At 37.1% G+C, this 11,041-nt stretch overlaps 1 protein-coding gene across 3 annotated transcripts in view; it reads right to left on the bottom strand.

Annotated features, from left to right (window-relative positions):
• Window positions 1–286: 286 nt before the first annotated feature.
• Window positions 287–11,041, bottom strand: part of atp8b4 (ATPase phospholipid transporting 8B4) — a 304,768-nt gene continuing 294,013 nt past the window's right edge. For all 3 annotated transcript variants that reach the window (XM_072278231.1, XM_072278230.1, XM_072278232.1), the window contains 2 exons: window positions 10,162–10,292; window positions 287–9,081 (listed from right to left, as the gene is read on the bottom strand). In XM_072278231.1, the coding sequence (XP_072134332.1) occupies window positions 8,803–9,081; window positions 10,162–10,292 (410 nt within the window). In that variant the 3' untranslated portion in view covers window positions 287–8,802. The remainder of the gene's footprint in view (window positions 9,082–10,161; window positions 10,293–11,041) is intronic.

Below are 11,041 nucleotides of genomic sequence, written 5' to 3'. Positions count from 1 at the left end.
TTGTATCTAAGCTTGAGGTAGTGTGTTCAGGTGGATGTGAAATAATACATTTCAGAATTAACATCAAAGGATGATTCTGTTTATAAGAAATCATGAGCATTTTTTAAAAAAATGAGAAAACTTGAGTAAATTGAAGTTGAGAGAAAAAAATGCATTTGGCCATCATCAGGCTACTGTTAGCCAGCATTCCCTTCAAGCTTTATTAAAGGCATTATTTACATGAAGGTTTTTGTATCTTTATTTGGAACTGATGTATCTCAATAAATTAATGCACATTTCCAGTGATACAATTCATTAGATGTACTTTAAATTCTTGGGAATAATCATAGATTTGTAAATTCGAGAAACAGATTCACAATGTCCATGCTGATGCACCTATACTAATGCCATTTATCATCTTCTTTAAAGGTTTGCACATCCTTCCAGATAATGAAGGACCCAGAACTGAAAACAATAATCCAAGTGTGGTCTAACCAGGGTTTTATCGAACTATAACATTACTTTGTGGCTCTTGAACTCATGCCTAATTAAGACCACACGTTACACCTTCTTAACCACCCTACCAACTTAATGTGGCCACTTTATGGGATCCGTGGATGTGTACCCCACGATCCATCTGTTCAATCACATTGCTAAGAATGTTGCCATTAACCCTGTACTCTGCCTTCAAGCTCAATTTTCTAAACTACATCACTTCACACTTATCCGGATTGAACTCCATCTGCCTTTCCTCAGCTATGTCCTGCATTCTAGCAATGTCCCATATGTAACCTACGAAAACCTTCATAGATGATTTAACTTTTATGGATATGCCATATAGGCACATCTGATCCTCAGTACGTCTATTAGTAATGTGGTGTAGAATTCAAAGTCAATAGAAATGAAAAATTCACAAGTGTCAACTACATAAAGCTAAGGAAATATGCAAAGTTCGTGCTTTGATTTCTCTATCTCTGCCACACAGCATACTAAGTGCTGGTGTATCAGTCAGTTGAAATGACTAGAGAGATGCATCAAAATTAATCAGAAATAAACCATGGAATTTTAATTACAAAAAAGGGCAAATTTAGCTTTTTATTCCTGTGGTAGCTCTTGTAAAGAGGTATCTAAGCAGGTTATTTTTCTATATCTGCCATTTCCTCCTGTCCTGCATATTTTTAAGCATATATCCAATTTGCAGTGTTCTTACTAGGACAGGTCAGAAGGCGAGAGAGCAAAGTTCAGTGCAATCATGATGAGACTTCAAAGATAGTGCAAAAAATTAAAGATAATTCTGCTATTCAAATCACACATAACCATCTTTACCAATTCAAGATGAACATCCTTTTCAGACTTGAATTTTAATAGTCAAACATATTTACAGAAAACAAGTGGCAAGAAAAATGTTTTTGAAACTTCATATTTTGTCTATAAATAAACTTACATGATAGAATATATAACGCATGAACACTAATTTTCCATGTTATAACTCTTTGGTATTCAAATATGCAAATATGCATCCTTAATACATACGCTTGATTATTGCATAGCAAGAGTATTCTTAAGCATTTACTTTAATTACCATCAATGTTTTGTAGAAATATGAATTTCTACTACAGAAGTTAAAGCTGCTTAATTGTCTACTTTTCTGACATCAGAAATATAATGAGAAAAGACAGTAGCAATGTTAGTATTGAAAATTAAAATAATTTTATAAATAAGAATATATATATATTCTCATGCTTTATTGAGTGACAGTTCTGACACATATATGGACAGTAAAACTTCAGAAATATCTCCATAGTAAATGTAAAATACAATAATATTTTGTGCTTAGCAAGAGATAACAACCAATATTTATGCAGAATAGTGCTAATTATTGTGCCATTCAGAAAGAATATATAAGACTTCGATTTTGCATTGAACCCTAAGCAGTCAAAGAGGGAAAAGGTCCCTAGGAAGATGAGTGCAGAAAGGACAATTTATTTCATGTCTTTAATGTAGACATGACCTCCAAGAGGACCACAGCCTTGCGGTAGGGTTTGGAGGCTTGCATCCCTCAACGACCCAGAGAGAGAAGCTGGCTAGAGCCAAGGCCTTGTGCTTTGACTCTTGGTAGGGTCACCCACGCCAAACAAATCAAAGGGTAAAGGCCAGACTAAGAGTGGTCCACTGGTCCTCCAGGTTCGAGGGTTCAGCTCAGGGCTAACAACCCTGACTGGTGAAAATAGGGAAATAGCAATGAAGAATCCTTCTACCTCTGTGTGTGTTGGTATGGACAGACAGACATGCAGGACCTTCATTGCTGCCCTAAATGCCAGCGGCATAATGGGCAGTAAGTAAGTAATGTAGACATGAATGTCTAATTCCTTATACTTATGAGAGAGAGTTTGAAATTTCAGCCTGATTGGTATTTAGGATATTTGTGCATCACTAACTACTGATAAACAGTAAGAAAGCTAAAAATTGTAATGATCATCTTCACTGCAGAAGTGAGAGCTTGTCTAAAAAAAAATGCATTAACCCTTGAAGAACAGGGAATTCTTCTAGTGCCCTAGCTAAAACTTATCCCTCAGTCATTAATATAATCAACTATAATAAATTATCCCTCATTAATACTACTGAGAGATTGTGGCATACAATTGGTCGACAAATTCCCATCTATTATAATAACAGCTGATTATCTCCGGAACAATATGAAAGTCAAAGGCAAGGTTTTGTTTTCTGGTGCATATTCCAACATCAAATGATGAAATCATTAGATTGCTTACTTTTTGTACCTTTCTCACTTAGAATTCCTGTTATCTTCTCAATTAGGTATTAGCTCATTGAGACATTCAAAACATTTTTAAATTGAATACTGCAACCTTTTCCAATTAATTACCAGATTCAATTCTGTTCTGAGAGTTCAGTTTATTCTTTCAATATCTCAAATTGATTCTTTATTGCATGGGCACTTCAAACGAATAAAGCCTTCTCCTATCTGGTAGACCGCTGTTAAGGGAATGGAAGTGGCCATCACTTGCTAGAAGACTGATTTCATATGGACTCTGAAGTGAAATGGGAATGTCAGGCTATGTGTTAATCACAAATTAAGCCTGTGAGACAATCTGAAACATTAAAATACTGCCTCTTCAAAGTAGCAAATTCTGAACTAAAATGAAAGATATAAATTGAAGAACAGAAAACAGAAGATAAGCATCGCATAACAATATCCAGGATTTGAATTAGTTTAATAAGACCTCAGCACATTAACTGTGAGCCATTCAGATTTGCTGCACTTGCATAGCACAGAATAGGAGAATCACGTAGCAATTCTAATATTTGCCATTCGCTGGTGCTATGTCTGTTAGGGCACATTCTGGACTGAGGGTGTATCGCAAATCATTAACTTCAGTAACCAATCTTTAGACCTGAACGTGGACTGTAGATTCAATTAAAAATGCAGCTCTGGACAATAGGTTCTCAGAGCTGTGAACAGCAGTTAAATTGAAAAACGAGACATTGCTGATTTAACGTTCATTTTGGATGTCTGGGATGTGAGTGTGAGGAAGGTGGTGAGAAAGTTGTATGTAATTCAAAGGAAGCACTGTAGACACATTGTAAATATAGAATTGACGTTTGATCTTTAGCGTACAAAATGTCATGTAATGTTGGGTTGATCGACCTCTTCCTCTGAAAAGCTCAACACGATGCCTGCTGTGTCTCATATTGTTGAATAAAAGACTACTTCATATCTACGTCTCTCGGGTGACTTTGTTCACAGTACAAAAATGTTAATCTAATTCCTTCAATTCATTGTTCAATGAAGAATAACTTAAGAGGGAAGGACTATAATTTTCTTTCCAGAATAGTTAAAAGGTTAACTGATTTGCCATTACCAAATTTTTACAAAATGTATAGTTCAAAATAAATATCATGAATTCAAATTAACAAGATTTAAAACATTTTACAGTTCAAGTTGATTTTGATAGTTACTTTGTAATCTACCAAAGGTTATCTTTGATAGTCCTGAAGTAATAAAACAATAGCAGTGAACACTGATTACCAAATTTGCATATAGAGAAAACAGTTTTATTGTCACAAATTAATGGATTGAATCCAGTTCGTCAATTGTAGAGATAGATAGTAGAAAATTATTGATTTAAGGCCGCTGAATTTAGCAGAGTAACTTGTTACCTGCTCACTCTCCGCATTCAAACAGTAAGAAACTTACAACACAGTGCCCCAGAACTGAATCTTGCTGGATTGTTTTAGTTTGTGTTTGACTTGTTTGTGAACCAGAATACCTATGGCTCTGAGGAGTAAAGAGTGATATTATCAGGTGACACACCGATTCATGTGACGTCAAAGTGAAAAGCTGTACTCGGAACTGGATAATGATTGGGGCCACTAGATTTGTCCATCTTTTTTCACTCGTGATTGATTTGAATTGGAAAGCGTGCAGGAGATTGAAAGTGTGCTTAAAATGAGGAACATGCGAGCATTAGTGGATTGGCTTTGTGATGATACCTAAATCACATAGTGTCTTGTGTCTGAATGATACTGTGGAGTTTTTTTTTATCCTCCAAACACATGTGTAACTTTAATGCTTCATTCAGTTTATGCAGCATACCAAAATAAATGTGATTTCCTTCTGGGTAACATACAGTAGTTGCTCTGGAGATAAACAATTGAATGGACTCCATTGTAATTAATTTCCCATCATGCAGAGGAGCTTTGAAAACGTGGCCCAAGTGAGTTTAATTCTGGTCATTCATCAGCAGATTCTACAGACTTTCATTAGTTTTTAAAAGGACACTGCCTAATGTCTTTGAGGAGAGACTCTACCCCAGACTCATTGACTAGGAAGCTAGAAGTCAATAAAAAGTAGCCTGGACTCTCAAAAATACTGAAAATACCCAAAATTGAAACCAGCCAAATAAGTATTGTTTCCCTAACACTTTCTTGCTTAGCCGTACTTCAGAAGTATATTTTTTAATTTATCTCTTTCCCCCACCTCATCCCATACCTCACACTAATTTTAACAGTGAATATATTCTCCATATGAAAATACATGTCAAATGAGAGCATTACAAACCATTTAACTAATTCACTGCACCTAAGTATACAGCATCAGCTACTAGAGCCAAGGATCACTTTCCAGTAGATGCTGTCAATTTAGATGGTACAGTGTAGCAGCAGGCAAAAGGATGGTCAGAATAGTTATTTGGAAATTGAACCCTGGCTTGCTTCTACAGGACTGAAAAATTAACTTAAGCTAAGGTTTAGTCTGCCAGCAGCCTAACATGTCTTTTACAGGAGATGCCCCTTTCTACATTTACTTTGAACATCCAGTTTTAAAACCAATAATTTGATAGAAGGATGACAGCTTAATCGAGATGTGAGGGATTGCAGATGCTGGAAGCTGAAGCAATAAAAAGTGGCTGGGGAAAATCCAGTGGATCAAGCAATATCTGTGGGTTACAGAATTTTTTTTAAAATTTAAGGATATAGCACGGTAACAGGACCTTCCAGAGGCTATGCCACCCAAATATATGTGTGACCAATTAACCTGAGCATCCTTGGACGTTGGAGGAAATCAAAGCATCTGGAGGAAATCCACAGTCACAGGAAGAACATGCAAATTCAATACAGGGAGCAGCAAGAGTGAACCCAAGTTGTCGGCACTGTAATTGCATTGTGCCAACCACCTTGTTACTATGCCGCCCTTTCTGATAAATTGGGTTGAAACCCTGCATCAGGACATTGCATGGGCTAAATTGATGCTATGAAGTCTTCCAAAAGCCAAACTTGCTAAGAGATCCCCTTTTCAACAGGAAGAACTCACATATTGTAGAGGTGACTTAAGACCTAAGTGGATTAAAACTAATCCACATATGAAATTTCTGGAGTTTTTTTTAAATCCACGTTATTTTTCTGGGTTTCCAAAGCACACACTGTACACTCAATTGTAGAAGTTTAATACTTAAGATCACATGCCTGTCAGCAACAATTTAACATGATTCACAGAAAGGTAATCAAAGTCAGGGTGTTAAAGAAAGAAAATACTGCAGAGACTGTAGTTCCTTAAGCTGCCCTGTGGGAGAACTTGAGGCAAAGGATGAGTACAAGAAGTCAAGAGAAAGAAAGGGGAGAAGGAAATATGTTTAGTAAAGAGTAGAGAAAATAGGTTACAGGTCAGAGGCTAAAGAATAATGAAGAGTTCTGGGGCACTCGGCTGTTCTCAAAGGGTGGAGGAAAGATGTTTGGAGAAGAGGGGAGAGGAGGAATGAAAATTGGGACGTTGGGATCTTTTTAGACGAAGATCTATGGGAGAGTTTATTTTCTCAGTTGTTGGGAGGAGGGGTTACTTCTCAGTGGTGCTGGAATGGTGGTAGGTTGTTGTGGGGTTGGGGGGGGGGTGATGGGTTAGGAAAAACTGGCCAAACTTGTGTCTGACCATTGCAGTTTGGGGTTTCGTGACAGACATGCATCTTGTAGGAAGTCAATCACTTTGTTGCAAATTACAGACTCAATATCGTTGGAAAACTGGAAAAAGTACAAATCTAATCCGAGGTTAGGATGAACATACAATTCATCTGAAGATGTGTTCATTGTAGGGAGTGGGGGTAAAGTGGAACACCATGTTGGTACTCTTCTTTGGCAGTGAGAAATGCCATGTGAGTGAGCTATTTCTTCAGTGGAGAATAAACCAAGGGAGATTACAAGTTGATTAGAATGGATATACTGCATACGCCCCACTTAGGAGGGTCAGGCCCATTCTCTTTGACTCTTAGTAGGTTTGCCAGAAACTGCTCATGCTGGGACAGGAGGGAAAATTTCCACGGGAAATGACACAAGGAAATGACGCTGGTAGAAATAAGAATGATCTGAAAGTTGGTATAGGTTCTGTGGGCCAATTAGTCTCTTCCTATATTGTATGAGAGAGTATGTGAGAAAATGGGGTTTGATCCTGTCACATTTTCTGTTCAGTGGTGAACACATAACAGATTTCTGCTCATCTTAAGGTGGCTATAAATACAGAAAATACAGCTCCCATAAAATGATACAGAAGCTGGAATTTCCCTATCATAGATTAGCAGAGAGGATGTGAGGTAAAGGAATTTGTGGGGCCTTCTTGTTTCCTGAGTTGGCCAATGGAAATTGTATAATATTTTGTGGGTTCATGTGCATGGTGTTATATGGCAGAACTCATGCTATTGGGAACCAGGGACGGCTCATGGTTTTGAGATATAATGGATAAAGATAAGTAGTATTGTTTCAGTGAGTATTTCAGCCCAGTGTGTAAAAATGGGTTCTTTCCACAGAACAAAGTAAAGATTAAAATTAGTTTTATCACATGTACATTGAAACATACATGTCAACGACCAACACGGTCTGGGAATGTGCTGGGGCAAACCCACAAGTTCTGCCATCCTTCCATGCCCATAACTTACTAACCCTCATCTGTGCGTGGGAGGGATCTGGAGAACCTGCAGGAAATCCACACAGTCATGGGGAGAACACTCCCAACATTTAAATGCTGGGAACTGAACACCAATTTTCTGTTCTAACTGCTAACTGCTAAGCTACTGTGCCACACAGGAGGAATGAGCTTTCCTAACAAGACAATACAAAGCTTTCCACATGACGAGCCAGAGAGTGATATTGCATTGAAAATAGGCCCTCTGGACCACTAGGTCAATGCCAGCCACCATGCATCTGTTCACACAAATCCTACTCTACCCCACTTCTGCTGTGTTGGAGGAAACACGGTTACCAGTAAGCACACTGTAAATCCCCAAAAATAAAAAGAGAAAATTATTTGTTTTCAGCAAGGAGACAGTACGAATAACAAGTCATTGAGAGAAAAGCAAAAACCTCTAGATGATGGAAATCTGAAATAAAAATTTTGCTGGTAGTTCAAAGCAGCATTGGATTAGAGAAAAGGAAAAAAAAAATGAGTGAGCAGATTATTGTGTCCAAAAGTCTTAAAACAGACTTTTCCACCTTTGATACTTCCACTTCGGAAATATAAGTTCCTAATCTACAGGAATATAAAGAATAAATGTATAGAGCAATTGCTTGAAGAAAGCACATTGCAAATATAACAACTTGTGTAGGTTACTACTGTATTTCACTGGAGGAAGCTACTGAAAGTGTAAAATTACATTGAACTCTTGGCAGCAATAATTGTAAATGCAGATATGGTTTTCAAAAATATACATACTGTACATGCAAATAAAAATTATTTGTTTCCATGTGAAAGGAAACCTTAAAAGGCACTAATTCCTCAAATGAGGTCGCAGCTATAGGACCACACGATAACATTCTTGTACAGAATACAATATAAAGGGGTCCTTAAGTGAGATAAATGATTTATATTACGTACAATTTCAAAGTAAATCCTCCATTTCAAAAGCTCTATAATTTCTCTTGCATATGCCTACTTATGTTGAGCAGTTGCACGAGACAATGCAATTGTTGCTCTTTTGATTTATAAAAATGGTTTCTAAAGGTTAAAAAATATTTACAACTCAGAAATACAAACCTGGATGTCCCAGCGAATACACTGACGAGTGCTTCAACTGTACATATTTCTGTCCACAAGTTTACAGAATCACCTGGTACCAGTTATACCAGGGAGCAGTGAGTTCACTGTGTAACCACAATCAATATCCAGCATTATAAACTTGAAATGCAAGAGCTCCAGGGTGAGAGTTCATTATTTTGTGAAGTTTCACCAGGTTAAGGTTTCAAGCTCTATGGACATACAGTACAGTGCAAACTACGGCAAAGTTTAAAGTGAGGAAGACCGTCCGTCCCACCCTATAGCTGTAACTACAGTTTAACATTCCTCTCACTACTACTGATGTGTATGACATCTGTAGTTTTCTTCCGTAAGTTTTCTATCCAACTGGTGCTGCTCAACATTGACTTTCCAGTCACTACTGGCGATGGGTTACTGAACCACATGTTCCTTCCTGAAGTTATGAGCTCGCCATAGCCTTCTTGATGAGAAAATGCATAGCCTGACCTCCGTGAACTGGTACGGTTCACCCGTCGCATACGGTGTTGTGCTGGCTTCTGTTTCCTTCTGGCACGTTGCAGATATCGTACCTGAGAATGAAGTATTTTATGATTCTTAGAAATGCACAACACAATCTTGTTTTCTCTTTAGTATTTCACCAATCTTATATAAAATTAATGTAATGAGTTTTTTAAAAAAAAGGCCAAGTCCTCATATGTCAAAAATATTTTCCAAAAAGAAATGAATTGGATACTGCCTCAACTTTGTAGTCCACAGTGGAGGAACTGGAAAGATAGGCTTACATTTATACAGCACCTTCGACAGCATTTTCAGAGTATCTTTACAGAATTAAAGATATAAATGAGTAAAGTCACTGCTGTCAAGTTGAAAACTTGCAGGAAGTGAACTATTCTAAAGAGCAAAATAATAGTGAATATTTTGAGAAATATTAGAAAAAAATGCCCCCACCTTCTCACAACTCCCATTCCTCCCCTTTGCTGTAGCAGTGTGATTTAATTTTAAGGTAATTATTCAGCTTTGGTTTATAGTACAATCTGAATCAATCAGAAAATATACATTGCAAGACAGCGGACAGGTGAGGAATGAGGACATTTTGTGAGAGTTGGGTCTGAAAGATAGGACTTGGTGGGGAGACAGGGAATAATGATGAACTGGATAAAATATTGAAAAGAAGCAGAAAGGGTAGAGTTAGAACACTAGAGATTCGGCAGATGCTGGAATTCCAGAGCAACACACAAAATGATGGAGGAGCTGAGCGGGCCAAGCAGCAATGGTGGAGGGAAATTAACAGGTGACTGTTTATTCCTCTCCAGAGATGACAAGTGACCTGCTGAGTTCCTCCATCACTTTGAGTACAAAGGATTATTTCAATTTTAAAGCAAAAAAAGATAAGTGACATAACCTTGAACTAGTGAGAGGTATCATCAGTGGTTATGGATTTGTTCATTCTAAGCATTAAATACTTGGAGCAATCTGTCAAATGAGGTGATAAAGGTAATATACATTCATACTATTCATTGAATATTGACAAGAGAATTAAGCTCAAGTTTGGAAACAAGCTCAGTTGGAGGAAATTGTAGTGGACAAGCAAAGTCTGACTTTTTCATGCACTGATGAAAAACAATGCAAAATAAACAGCTGAGTAGTACCTTGTCACTCAAGGTTGGTTTCAAATCCACTTTCAGGAACCTGAACACCACCACTGGTACAACACACAGCACAGTGGTTACTATTATGACTAACCACACAGTTACATGAACCAGGGAATTTCGAGCGTTTCCTGCAAGCAGAAAAAAATGTTTTATAATAATTCTCAACATGCAAAGTTTTGTTTCTGAACTCTGATACTTTTAATAAATTTGTAAATATGTTCCTAATGAATTTATGATCAGAAGCAATAGTAATAGAAAAGTACACCAAAGGAGCAGGACCTCTAGTCCACGATGTTATGCTAAACTAATTCAACTAGTAATTAAGCACCTAACTAAACTAATCCCTTCTGCCTACACAATGTCCATTCATGTGTCTGTCTTAAATCATTTTAAAGGCCTCTATCATATTTGCCTCCACAACAATCTCTAGCAGCCACCACTCTCTGTGTAAAAAAATAACTTGTCCCGCACATCTTCTTTGAACTATCCCCTCTCATCTCAAATGCATGTCCTCTAATATTAAATATTTCAACCCTGGGGAAAAATATCGGCTATCTGCTTTACCTATACCTCTCATAATCTTATTAAAGTCTTGCTTCAATACAAAAAAAAATCTCTGAAATGTTGGCAGAAAATCAGTATTTTTACTTTATACCTTTCAAAATCAACAAGTAAGTTATTAGTGTCAAATTAGCAATGCAAAACTAGCACCAAACTGAAATAATTACAGAATTAGGTGGGATTGTATTTACTCATAAATATTCACAAATTGATAATTTGTGCATCCTAATGCTTTAAACTTGTGTAGCTCATGATAAAATCTGCTTGACAACGCCTAGTAAGATGAATTGGTTTCTCCATTATGATGTTAAGACTT

The sequence above is a fragment of the Mobula birostris genome, chromosome 14 (genome assembly GCF_030028105.1).
Source record: "Mobula birostris isolate sMobBir1 chromosome 14, sMobBir1.hap1, whole genome shotgun sequence".
Lineage (NCBI taxonomy): Eukaryota > Metazoa > Chordata > Chondrichthyes > Myliobatiformes > Myliobatidae > Mobula > Mobula birostris.
Note: the sequence above shows the minus strand (reverse complement) of the source record. Positions and strands in the feature narration are given on the sequence as shown.